We start from the raw sequence: 13,748 nt of genomic DNA on the forward strand, positions 1-13,748 counted from the left end.
ACTTCATCCCTCAGAGCTACCCATTCTTCTTGTACTGTATTTATTTCTTCCATTCCTGTCAATTGTTCCCTCATGCTCCTCTGGTTTAGTCAGTTTATCCAGTTCCCGTCTGCTTAAATTCCCACCTTTTGCAGTTTCTTCAGTTTTGATCTATAGTTCATAACCAATAGATTGTGGTCAGAGTCCACATCTGCCCCTGGAAATGTCTTACAATTTAAAACCTGGTTCCTAAATCTCTGCCTTAGCATTATATAATCTATCTGATACCTTCTAGTATCTCCAGGCTTCTTCCAAGTATACAACCTTCTTTTATGATTCTTGAACCAATTGTTAGCTATGATTAAGTTATGCACTGTGCAAATTCTACCATCGGCTCCTCTTTCATTTCTTACCCTCAATCCATATTCACCTAGTATGTTTCCTTCTGTCCGTTTCCCTACTCTCGAATTCCAGTCACCCATGACTATTAAATTTTCGTCTCCCTTCACTACCTGAATAATTTCTTTTATCTCATCATACATTTCATCAATTTTTTCATCATCTGCAGTGCTAGTTGGCATATAAACTTGTACTACTGTTGTGGGCATGGGCTTCGTGTCTATCTTGGCCACAATAATGCGTTCACTATGCTGTTTGTAGTAGCTTACCCGCACTCCTATTTTTTTATTCATTATTAAACCTACTCCTGCATTATGAAATTTGATTTTTTATTTGTAACCCTGTATTCAACTGACCAAAAGTCTTGTTTCTCCTGCCACCGAACTTCACTAATTCCCACTATATCTAACTTTAACCTATCCATATCCCTTTCTAAATTTTCTAACCTACCTGCCCGATTAAGGGATCTGACATTCCACGCTCCAATCCGTAGAACGCGAGTTTTCTTTCTCCTGCTAACGACGTCCCCTTGAGTAGTCCCCAACCGGAGATCCGAATGGGGGATTATTTTACCTCAGGAATATTTTACCCAAGAGGACGCCATCATCATTTAACCATGCAGTAAAGCTGCGTGCCATCGGGAAAAATTACGGCCGTAGTTTTCCCTTGCTTTCAGCCGTTCGCAGTACCAGCACAGCAAGGCCGTTTTGGTTAGTGTTACAAAGCCAGATCAGTCAATCATCCAGTCTGTTGCCCCTGCAACTACTGAAAAGGCTGCCGCCCCTCTTCAGGAACCACACGTTTGTCTGGCCTCTCAACAGATACCCCTCCGTTGTGGTTGCACCTACGGTACGGCCATCTGTATCGCTGAGGCACGCAAGCCTCCCCACCAACGGCAAGGTCCATGGTTCAATGGGGGGGGGGGGGGAGGGGGAGGGGGGGGGGTAGTATGTAGTATAACATAATTTTACTTTTACTGTGAGAAGGCATGTTACCACTTTTTGAGCTTTCATCACGTTCAGCCTTTTCTTTGACTGTGTGAAAAAAGTGTAAGTGGCAGGAAGAAGAAGTCCGATTGCACTGAAGGCTGGCAGTGTGAATGGTATAACAAGGTTTCTGATGTGAGGAAATTGCATGAAAACCCAATTTTTAACGCAACTGGTGTGGTATTTCTTCAAATCGGCATTCTTCAAAAAAACAGTTGCTGAAAATGATGAACAAAAATCTAAAAGACCCGATTGGTCATTGCGGTGGGCGGAACGTGCGTGGGTGAATGCTGACGTAATTGGCGCTGCCAACAGAAACTGCAACATTTAGCTTCACCACGCAATTTTGACTCTAAAACTGCTAGGACGCTGGCGTCTCTAGAAATGAAGAAAACAGGGAAGTTGACATGAACTGTCTGTGACAAATCCAATATGAGACCTGCAGTTTCCACATATGTGCATCGTTCTCCTTTCCATTCTTGCTCTAAGGGAGAGAAGCAGGCTGCTAGTTTGTTGATGTACAGAATATATAATAATGAATCAATACTTAAATATGGCAACGGCCTTGCCGCAGTGGATACACCGGTTCCCGTGAGATCACCGAAGTTAAGCGCTGTCGGGCGTGGCCGGCACTTGGATGGGTGACCATCCAGGCCGCCATGCGCTGTCGCCATTTTTCGGGGTGCACTCAGCCTCGTGATGCCTACTGACGAGTACGACCGAATAGTAGCGGCTCCGGTCAAAGAAAACCATCGTAACGACCGGGAGAGCGGTGTGCTGACCACACACCCCTCCTATCCGCATCCTCAACTGAGGATGACACGGCGGTCGGGTGGTCCCGTTTGGCCACTTGTGGCCTGATGACGGAGTGCTTATACTTAAATATACAGCTGTAAAACTGGAAGTATATTTACCATGTGCAGCCGATATTTTTGTAGGCACGTGCGTCGGAAATTCTTCCGTCGGCATATCCATATTTCGATTCTTTTTGTTGATATATGGAGGGCGGAACGCGATCATTTTTACAATACTGATAAACGGGATCCTCGATACTTTCAAAAACATCAACAGTCCTAGTAGTAGTGCCGCAAAAGGACTGACATACTGAAATGCTAATCACATTATTCTTCGGAAAACAGGATTCCAATGCGTCATATTATTCCCCACTCTTTTCGCTTTTAGCATCATCTCCGTTAAATGCACCGGCCTTACGCCATCTTACTGGGAGGGCTGTATGCATGAATGCGGCCCGCTCTACTTGTCGACGTCGGAGCCCACGTCTTGTTGCATGACTAACCTTCCGGTCTTCCCGCGGAATGCACCTCTGATTGGCCCCAGACAAACAGAATTCAGAAGGCGCGAGATCCATGCTGCAGTGCGGATAAGGCACAACAGTCCAATGATTTTTTATAAGCTCCTCTCTAATGCGCAGACTTGTGCGAGACCTTGCGATATGTTGAAGAAGGAGGCGTTTGTTTGCATTCTTGTGATGACGAACACGCTGAAGTAATTTCCTCAGAGTCCTGAGGGTAGCACAATACACTTAAGATTTGATCGTTGGACCAAGAAGGACATCAAACAGAATAGCCTGTTAGCATGAGTGACATAAAAGTAGATATCTTAGGTGTTGCCCGCATCTCGTGGTCGTGCGGTAGCGTTCTCGCTTCCCACGCCCGGGTTCCCGGGTTCGATTCCCGGCGGGGTCAGGGATTTTCTCTGCCTCGTGATGGCTGGGTGTTGTGTGCTGTCCTTAGGTTAGTTAGGTTTAAGTAGTTCTAAGTTCTAGGCGACTGATGACCATAGATGTTAAGTCCCATAGTGCTCAGAGCCATTTCTTAGGTGTTGCGATACAACTCAAATCAAAGAAAGGCAAGTCCAGATGGTATACCATTCAGGTTCCTTTCAGAGTATGCAGACACAATAGCGCCTTTCTTAGCAATCATATACTACCGCTCACATGTCGAAATGTCTGCTCCTATAGGCTGCAAAGTAGGAAAGGTCACACCAATATACAAGAGAGGAAATAGGAGTAACCCATTGAATTACAGGCCCATATCGATGACCCCAATTTGCAGTACGATTTTGGAGCATATACTGTACTCGAACATTATGAATCACCTTCAAGAAAATGACTTATTGATACATAACCAACACGGATTCAGAATATATCGTTCTTGTGCAACACAGCTAGCTCTTTATTCCCATGAAGTAATGAGTGCTGTCGAGAAGGGATCTCAGATCGATTCCATATTCCTAGATTTCCAGAAGGATTTTGATACCGTTCCTCGCAAGCGACTACTAATCAAATTGCGTGCATGTGGAGTATCGTCTCAGTTGTGTGACTGGATTCGTAATTTCGTCTCAGATAGGTCACAGTTCGTAGTGATAGACGGTAAAACATCGAGTAGAACAGAAGTGATATCTGGCAACGGTAAAACATCGAGTAGAACAGAAGTGATATCTGGCATTCCGCAAGGTAGTGTCATAGGCCCTCTGCTGTTCCTGATTTACATAAATGATGTAGGTGATAATCTGAGCAGCCCCCTTAGATTGTCTGCAGATGACGCTGTAATTTACCGTCTAGTAAAATCATTAGACGATCAATTCCAATTACAAAATGATCTAGAGAGAATTTCTGTATAGTGCAAAAAGTGGCAATTGGCACTAAAGACAGAAAAGTGCGAGATCATCCACCTGGGTACTAAAAGAAATCCGATAAATTTTGGGTATACAATAAATCGCACAAATCTAAGGGCTGTCAATTTGACTAAATACCTAAGAATTATAATTACGAGCAACTCAAATTGGAAAGACCATTTAGATAATATTGTGGGGAAGGCGAAACAATGACTGCGCTTTGTTGGCAGAACACTTAGAAGATGCGACAAAACCACTAAAGAGACAGCCTACATTACACTTTTCCGTCCTCTGCTGGAATATTGCTGCGCGGTGTGGGATCCTTACCAGGTACGATTGACAGAGGACATCGAAAAAGTGAAGAGAAGGGCAGCCCGTTTCGTGTTGTCGCGCAATAGGGGTGAGAGCGTCACTGATATGATACGCGAGTTTGGGTGGCAGTCACTGAAACAAAGGCGGTTTTCTTTGCGGCGAGATCTGTTCACGAAATTTCGATCACCAACTTTCTCTTCCGAAAGCGAAAATATTTTGTTGACACCCACCTACGTAGGGAGAAATGATCATCGTAATAAAATAAGAGAAATCAGAGCTCGAACGGAAAGGTTTAGGTGCCCCTTTTTCCCACGCGCCGTTCGAGAGTGGAACGGTAGAGAAGTAGCATGAAAATGGTTCGATGAACCCTCCGCCAGGCACTTAAGTGTGAATTGGAGAGTAACCATGTAGATGTAGATGTAGAGTCCCAGAAAACCGCCGCCGTGACTTTACGGGTTGAGGGTTCGACGTGATGAACCCATCCATGTTCGACAAATAATTGTCACGATTAGCATTTCCGTGCAGAATTGTCCTCCGTTGCTCTTCGGGGTCTTCTGTTAGGCGGCAAAGAACCTAGCGGGCACACACCCTTGAGTACCCCAACTAGCGGGCGGGTGTATTAGCACTACCGACAGAGACGTCAAGTTGATCATCGAGGTGTTTGGCTGCGATCCGTCGACCATCTCGAATGAGAGTGTCCGCACGTACCAACACTGGAGGAGTCACAGCTGTACGCGGCCGGCCGGCACGCTGAAGATCGGACTTATTAGAACGACGTTGTTGCCATCATGACAGACGCCTCACCCAACGTCTCATCGTGCTTTTGTTCCCTGCCGGGTGTTCGTACACAGTCTCCAAGTGCCTATGAATATCTACGATGACACGATTTTCCGCCAAAGAAGATTCAATGACAGTTCTCTGCTTGGAACGCACCTCGTAACAGATGCGATTTTGAAGGCTATGTATAGCGCCTGCTACGTATCGGAACTTCACAAAACTATAGCGGCTGAAATGGGAATCTTCCACAATTTTTGGACAACATGGTTGTGGATATGAAGCAGCGATTAGTATTATTAATCAATCTTAATCGCATTTATTATTATTATACCACGAACCGGTTTCAACCCGACGTAGGGGTCATCTTATGGCCATTTACACCATTGGTCGACTGCTGGTGGTGTCACTCCTGTGTACATAACGGAAGAAAACTATTCCACAATGCCCCACAACAGATTTCGCAATTTTTCAAACTATACTGCTCGGGGAAAAAATGTCTTGCATTAATTATTAAACGTCTCTCATACTAAGGTGAGCAAACTATTAAAAGTTTAAATGAAGGTATCAGTATTTCCGGAATACTATTTTGATAAAATGAAGCATACACTTTGCTTCAAGCTACGCCCAAGCTGTACGTGAAAATCCAAAGGACTTTAATCTAGTTGCCGGCCGGTGTGGCCGAGCGGTTCTAGGCGCTTCAGTCCGGAACCGCGCAACTGCTACGGTCGCAGGTTCGAATTCTGCCTCGGGCATGGATGTGTGTGATGTCCTTAGGTTAGTTACGTTTACGTAGTTGTAAGTTCTAGGGAACTGATGACCTCAGATGTTTCAGATGTTAAGTCCCATAGTGCTCAGAGCCATTTGAACCATTGATCTAGTTGTTTGGGGGATTAGCGTGTTGAAACAGAGAGGCAAGGCGGGTTTAACTTTTGTTATTGGTATAGACTCAGCACCAATTTTTTCGCCCGGTATCGATTGCTAGGGCCGATATCTGTGCTTTTTACTCCTCAAAATATGATGTCAAGCGGGTGAAGCTTCCTTTTTGGTCTAAAGCCTCTTCATCGTCTGTGCATTTCTTGTCACTAGGGAGAGGCCAGCTGCGGCCACTGTGTGTATACCATCTCCCAGGAAACACTCACTCATAGCTGGTAACCTTTTTTTTTTTTTTTTTTACTTTCCTTTTAGGTTGCAATTTCTCTGTCAATTCTTACTGAGTGTTACGATTTTCACTGGATTTTCGTGTCACTGATAGCGACAGCTATATTTTGAACACTTCTGTGACAGGTGGAGGAAATGATCGAGGATATCCAGAAGGCGTTTGAGACACTGGTGACGCTCTCTGACTGGCTGGACCAGACCACCAAAGAGGCCACCATCACGAAGGTCCGCGCCATGAGCCGGCTGGTCGCCTTCCCCGACTGGCTGGCCAACAGGACCACCTTTGAGGAGTACTACCAGGAGGTCAGTAAGCCCACGCTGTGTTAATATCTACGTATCATTGGGCTATCGTTCTTCTGACTGGTTTGTCACGGATAGAAACGATTTCCTCTCCAGTGTCAACCTCTTCATCTCACAATAACACCTGCACGCTACACTATGTGATCAAAGGTATCCGGACACCTGGTTGAAAATGACTTAAAAGTTCATGGCGCCCTCCATCGGTAATGCTGGAATTCAGTACGGTGTTGGTCCACCCTTAGCCTTCGTGTCAGCTTCCACTCTCGCAGGCATACGTTCACTCAGCTGCTGGAAGTTTCTTGGGGAATGGTAGCCCATTCTTTATGAAAAGCTGCACTGAGGAGAGATATCGGCGTCGGTCGGTGAGGCCTGCCACGAAGTCGGCGTTCCAAAACATCCCAGTGGAGTTCTATAGCATTCGGCTCAGGCCTCGGTGCAGGCCAGTACATTACAGGGATGTTACTGTCGTGTAACCACTCCGCCACAGGCCGTGCACTACGAACAGGTGCTCGATCGTGTTGAGAGATGTTATCGTTATCCCCGAATTGCTCTTCAACAGTGTGAAGCAAAAAGGTGCTTAAAATATCAATTTAGGCCTGTGCTGTGATAGTGCCAGAAAAACAACAAGGGGTGCAAGCCTGCTCTATGAAAAACACGTCCACACCATAACACCACCGCCTCCCAATTTTCCTGTTGTACTACACAGCCGGCCGCTGTGGCCTAGCGGTTCTAGGCGCTTCAGTCTGGAACCGCGGTAATGCTACAGTCGCAGGTTCGAATGCTGCCTCAGGCATGGATGTGTGTGACGGCCTTAGGTTAGTTAGGTTTAAGTCTACGAGACTGATGACCTCAGATGTTAAGTCCCATAGTGCTTATAGCCATTTGAACCATTTGTACTACACACGGTGGCAGATGACGTTCACCTCGCATTTGCCATACTCACGCTCTGACATCGGATCGCCACATTGTCTACGGTGATTCGTCACTCCACACGACGTTTTTCCACTGTTCAATCCTCCAATTTTATGCTCCTTACGCCAAGCGAGGCGTCGTTTGGCATTTACCGGCGTGATGTGTGGCATATGAGGAGTGGCTCGAGCATAAAATCCAGTCCGCAGCTCGTGGCCGTGCGGTAGCGTTCTCGCTTCCCGCGCCCGGATTCCCGGGTTCGATTCCCGGCGGGGTCTAGGATTTTCACTGCCTCGTGATGACTGGGTGTTGTGTGGTGTCCTTAGGTTAGTTAGGTTTAAGTAGTTCTAAGTTCTAGGGGACTGATGAGCATACATGTTAAGTCCCAAAATGCTCAGAGCCATTAGAACCATAAAATCCAAGTTTTCTCACCTCCCGCGTAACTGTCATAGTGATTGCAGTGGATCCTGATGCAGTTTGGAATTCTTATGTGATGGTCTGCAAAGATGTCTGTCTATTACACATTACGACCCTCTTCAAATGTCGGAGGTCTCTGTCAGTCAACAAACGAGGCCGGCCTGTACGCTTTTCTGCTGTACGTGTTACTTCACGTTTCCACTTCGCTATCACATCGGAGACAGTGGGCCTAGGGATGTTTAGGAGTGTGGAAATCTCGTGTACAGACGTATGCCACAAGTGACACCCAGTCACCTGACCACGTTCGAAGTCCGTGAGTTCCGCAGAGCGCCCCATTCTGCTCTCTCACGATGTCTGATGACTACTGGGGTCACTGATATGGAGTATCTGGCAGTAGTTGGCAGCGCAATGCACCTAATATGATAAACGTATGTTTTTGGGGAAGTCCGCACACTTTTGATCGCATAGTGTACGCCAGTCATTTCTTAGATACACTCCTGGAAATGGAAAAAAGAACACATTGACACCGGTGTGTCAGACCCACCGTACTTGCTCCGGACACTGCGAGAGGGCTGTACAAGCAATGATCACACGCACGGCACAGCAGACACACCAGGAACCGCGGTGTTGGCCGTCGAATGGCGCTAGCTCCGCAGCATTTGTGCACCGCCGCCGTCAGTGTCAGCCAGTTTGCCGTGGCATACGGAGCTCCATCGCAGTCTTTAACACTGGTAGCATGCCGCGACAGCGTGGACGTGAACCGTATGTGCAGTTGACGGACTTTGAGCGAGGGCGTATAGTGGGCATGCGGGAGGCCGGGTGGACGTACCGCCGAATTGCTCAACACGTGGGGCGTGAGGTCTCCACAGTACATCGATGTTGTCGCCAGTGGTCGGCGGAAGGTGCACGTGCCCGTCGACCTGGGACCGGACCGCAGCGACGCACGGATGCACGCCAAGACCGTAGGATCCTACACAGTGCCGTAGGGGACCGCACCGCCACTTCCCAGCAAATTAGGGACACTGTTGCTCCTGGGGTATCGGCGAGGACCATTCGCAACCGTCTCCATGAAGCTGGGCTACGGTCCCGCACACCGTTAGGCCGTCTTCCGCTCACGCCCCAACATCGTGCAGCCCGCCTCCAGTGGTGTCGCGACAGGCGTGAATGGAGGGACGAATGGAGTATCGTCTTCAGCGATGAGAGTCGCTTCTGCCTTGGTGCCAATGATGGTCGTATGTGTGTTTGGCGCCGTGCAGGTGAGCGCCACAATCAGGACTGCATACGACCGAGGCACACAGGGCCAACACCCGGCATCATGGTGTGGGGAGCGATCTCCTACACTGGCCATACACCACTGGTGATCGCCGAGGGGACACTGAATAGTGCACAGTACATCCAAACCGTCGTCGAACCCATCGTTCTACCATTCCTAGACCGGCAAGGGAACTTGCTGTTCCAACAGGACAATGCACGTCCGCATGTATCCCGTGCCACCCAACGTGCTCTAGAAGGTGTAAGTCAACTACCCTGGCCAGCAAGATCTCCGGATCTGTCCCCCATTGAGCATGTTTGGGACTGGATGAAGCGTCGTCTCACGCGGTCTGCACGTCCAGCACGAACGCTGGTCCAACTGAGGCGCCAGGTGGAAATGGCATGGCAAGCCGTTCCACAGGACTACATCCAGCATCTCTACGATCGTCTCCATGGGAGAATAGCAGCCTGCATTGCTGCGAAAGGTGGATATACACTGTACTAGTGCCGACATTGTGCATGCTCTGTTGCCTATGTGCCTGTGGTTCTGTCAGTGTGATCATGTGATGTATCTGACCCCAGGAATGTGTCAATAAAGTTTCCCCTTCCTGGGACAATGAATTCACGGTGTTCTTATTTCAATTTCCAGGAGTGTATATACCAATCTGTGTATTTCCCTACAGTTTTAGCCTGTGCAGTTCACATAATTGCGACGTTGCTCTGCACCATTGTTTTTCGGAAAACCACGTTTTCTCGGCAGTCCGCATAGCTTTCAATCTACTTTTGTGGCGCAGCGTTTCAGACTCTTCGATTCTCTTCTTCTGCCCCACAGTCCACAGTTTTTTTACCGTACAATGCTATTCTCTAAACGTACAATCTCAGAAATTTCTCCCTCAAATTCACGTTGATGTTTGGTACTACAAAACTTGTTATGACCAGAAGTAGCCTCTGTGCCTATGCTAGTCTGCTTTTTATTTTGCTTCCTGGCTAGCAGAATTCCCTCACTTCCTAATCGTCGTGAGCTGCAGTTTCGTCGTTAAATTTGTCGCAAATCTCATTTCAGCACGTGCTCATTACTCACTCCGTATTGCGTGCTCATGAGGCAGTTCATACCGTACAGCCGGCCGGTATGACCGAGCCGTTCTAGGCACTTCAGTCTGGAACTGCGCGAGCCCTACGTTCGCAGGTTCGAATCCCGCCCCGGGCTTGGATGTGTGTGATGTCCTTAGGTTAGTCAGGTTCAAGTAGTTCTAAGTTCTAGGGGACTGATGACCTCAGATGTTAAGTCCCATAGTGCTCAGAGCCATTTGAACCATTCCATACTGTACAACAGGTCCTGCAGTTCCTTCTCATTTTCAGTGAGAATTTCAGTGTCATCAACGAAACTTATCCTTTATATCGTTTCACGATGAATGTTACTTCTGACCTTCTCTTTTGTACACGTTATTCCCTTTGATGCATAGACCGAAGAAAAGAAGCGGACGAATACATCCCTACACTATATCTTTCTTGGCCTTCCTGTCATGATTTTCCTCAAAAATAAAAGAAACGACTTCGCTATATGTCATGTACATGCACAGACAAATTGCAACTTCAGAAATACTTAATTATTCATTCAGGAGATAGAGTTTCACAAATTGAGCTAGGCAACAACGCATTGGTCCACCTGCCACCCTTACGTAAGCAGTTACTCGGTTTCGCATTCACTGACAGATTTGTTGGATGTCCCCCTGGGGGACAGAGTATCAAACTGTGTCCAGTTGGCCCATTAGATCGTCAAAGTCGCGAGCTTACTGAAGAGCCCTGCCCATAATGCTCCAAGGGTTCTCAATTGGAGAGGGATACGGCGACCTTGGTGCCAAGGTAGGGTTTAGCAAGCAGTAGAAACTCTCGCCGCGTGCGGGCGGCCGTTATCTTGCTGAAATGTAAGCACAATTTGGCTTGCCATGAAGGGCAACAAAGCAGGCAGTAGGATAGCGTCAACGTACCACTGTTCTGTAAGTGTGCCGCGGCTCACATCCACAGGATTCCTGCTATGAGTCCTGAAATGACACCCCAGACTATCACTCCTGATTGTGGGGCTGTATGGTGGCAGAGTCCCAGGTTGGTATCCTGTCGCTAGACAGGGCGTCTCCGGATACTCTTCTCCCTGGAATCTCATTGACTGGTCTTCGGTCGTGAGTCCCGCTCCGAATTAAACCACCACGAGTATAACAGCAGCAAAAATCGGACACACTCTTTTGTAGAGCACATAGGCCTCTATCGAATAACATAAAACGCGCTGCTAAAACCATTTATTATCCAAGCAAAATTTTCAAATAAAGAAACAGGACTTATGTGCCAATCCGGTACATTGGAACTCGAGCTAACGAAAGGGCATAGTCGCATGTCGTTATGAGGCATGCATACAGCGTGCTAGCATCGACTGATGACAAGAGAACACTGCAAGACAGCGTATGTGTCGGCAGCGGACGGTATCTTTAGCTTGTCGACCCACGAATCGACGAGTATAAGCGCCTACCGTCTGTGGGCCGCTGACGGACGTTGCACAGAGGAAGGAAGTGGCTCCCTTCTCTCGAACAGCATCAAGGAGCCCGCCGCCGTTATCGCTCCCATCCGGCAGCCAGATGCTGTTATTATCATTATCATTATTATTATTATTATTGCTACTGTTGTTGTTGATGTTGTTGGATGCTTATGGCGTCCAGTGTCGTGGTCATCGGCGGCCTTGTATGTAAGATTTCTTTCTTTCTTTCTTTGAGCCTTGCCCGCCCCAACGCGGGGTCGGCCATGTTATGACGGATTTGGCAGTGTTAGGTACAGAGGGTGGCCGCATACCCTTCCTGCCGCCACCGCGAACCCCCCAGCACGTAAGTGGTCTACCCAAGCTGTTTGCGTCTAGTTTAAGCCGTGAAGCAGTGGGAACGTCTGCAAATGTCTGTGAGTCATGTAACTGGGAAAGAACGTAGGGACCAACCTGTATTCACCTAGCGGGATGTGGAAAACCGCCCAAAAATCACATTCAGGCTGGCCGGCATCCTGGAGCTCGTCGTAAACCGCTCAGATCCGAGGCCGAGGCCGATCCGAGTCCAACGCGCCAACCCGAGTCCAGGAAGCAGCGCATTAGCGCTGTTGGCTACCCTGGCGGGTCTAAATACCATTTAAGATGTTGTTGTTGTTGTTGTGGTGGTGTTCAGTCCAGAGACTGGTTTGATGCAGCTCTCCATGCTACTCTACCCTGTGCAAGCTTCTTCATTTCCCGGTACCTACTGCAACCTACATCCTTCTGAATCTGCATAGTGTATTCATCTCTTGGTCTCCCTCTATGATTTTTACCCTCCACGCTGCCCTCCAATACCAAATTGGTGATCCCTTGATACCTCAGAATATACCCTACCAACCGATCCCTTCTTTTAGTCAGGTTGTGAGACAAATTTCTCTTCTCTCAAATTCTATTCCATACCTCCTAATTAGTTATGTGATCTACCAATCTAATCTTCAGCATTCTTCTGTAGCACCACATTTCGAAAGCTTCTATTCTCTTCTTGTCCTAACTATTTATCGTCCACGTTTCACTTCCATGCATGGCTACACTCCATACAAATACTTTCAGAAACGACTTCCTGACAAATCTACACTTGATGTTAACAAATTTCTCTTCTTCAGAAACGCTTTCCTTGCCATTGCCAGTCTACATTTTATATCCTCTCCACTTCGACCATCATCAGTTATTTTACTCCCCAAATAGCAAAACTCATTTACTACTTCAAGCGCCTCATTTCCCAATCTAATTCCCTCAGCATCACCCGATTTAATTCTACTACATTCCATTATCCTCGTTTTTCTTTCGTTCCTTTCAAGACACTGTCCATTCCGTTCAACTGCTCTTCCAGGTCCTTTGCTGCCTCTGATAGAATTATAATGTCATCAGCGAACCTCAAAGTTTTTATTTCTTCTCCATGGATTTTAATTCCTACTCCGAATTTTTCTTTTGTTTCCTTTACTGCTTGCTCAATATACAGGTTGAATAACATCGGGGATAGGCTACATCCCTGTCTCACTCCCTTCCCAACCACTGTTTCCCTTTCATGCCCCTCGACCCTTATAACTGCCATCTGGTTTCTGGACAAATTGTAAATAGACTTTCGCTCCCAGTATTTTATCCCTTCCACCTTCAGAATTTGAAAGAGAGTATTCCAGTGAACAGTGTCAAAAGCTTTCTCTAAGTCTACAAATACTAGAAACGTAGGATTGCCTTTCCTTAATCTATTTTCTAAGATAAATCGTAGTTTCAGTATTGCCTCTCGTGTTCCAACATTTCTATGGAATCCAAACTGATCTTCCCCGAAATCGGCCTACACGTTTTTGCATTCGTCTGTAAAGAATTCGTGTTAGTATTTTGCAGCCGTGGCTTATTAAATTGATAGTTCACATATGTCAACACCTGCTTTCTTTGGGATTTGAATTATTATATTCCTCTTGAAGTCTGAGGGTATTTCGCCTGTCTCATACATCTTGCTCACAAGATGGTAGCGTTTTGTATGGCTGGCTTTCTCAAGGCTGTAAGTAGTTCTAATGGAATGTGCATTTAAGATGAACGTCGTTAAAATAAATCGCTAAAAA

At 47.0% G+C, this 13,748-nt stretch overlaps 1 protein-coding gene and 1 pseudogene across 1 annotated transcript in view; both read left to right on the plus strand.

The window, feature by feature from the left end:
- The window catches only part of LOC126424605 (endothelin-converting enzyme homolog), a 324,277-nt gene that overhangs the window by 211,572 nt on the left and 98,957 nt on the right, over positions 1 to 13,748 (plus strand). Inside the window, exon 13 of the mRNA XM_050087344.1 lies at positions 6,375 to 6,551. Coding sequence (XP_049943301.1) covers positions 6,375 to 6,551 — 177 coding nt within the window. The remainder of the gene's footprint in view (positions 1 to 6,374; positions 6,552 to 13,748) is intronic.
- On the plus strand, positions 1,920 to 2,037 carry LOC126425385 (5S ribosomal RNA; annotated as a pseudogene).

The sequence above is a fragment of the Schistocerca serialis genome, chromosome 10, assembly GCF_023864345.2.
Source record: "Schistocerca serialis cubense isolate TAMUIC-IGC-003099 chromosome 10, iqSchSeri2.2, whole genome shotgun sequence".
NCBI classification, from domain to species: Eukaryota; Metazoa; Arthropoda; class Insecta; order Orthoptera; family Acrididae; genus Schistocerca; species Schistocerca serialis.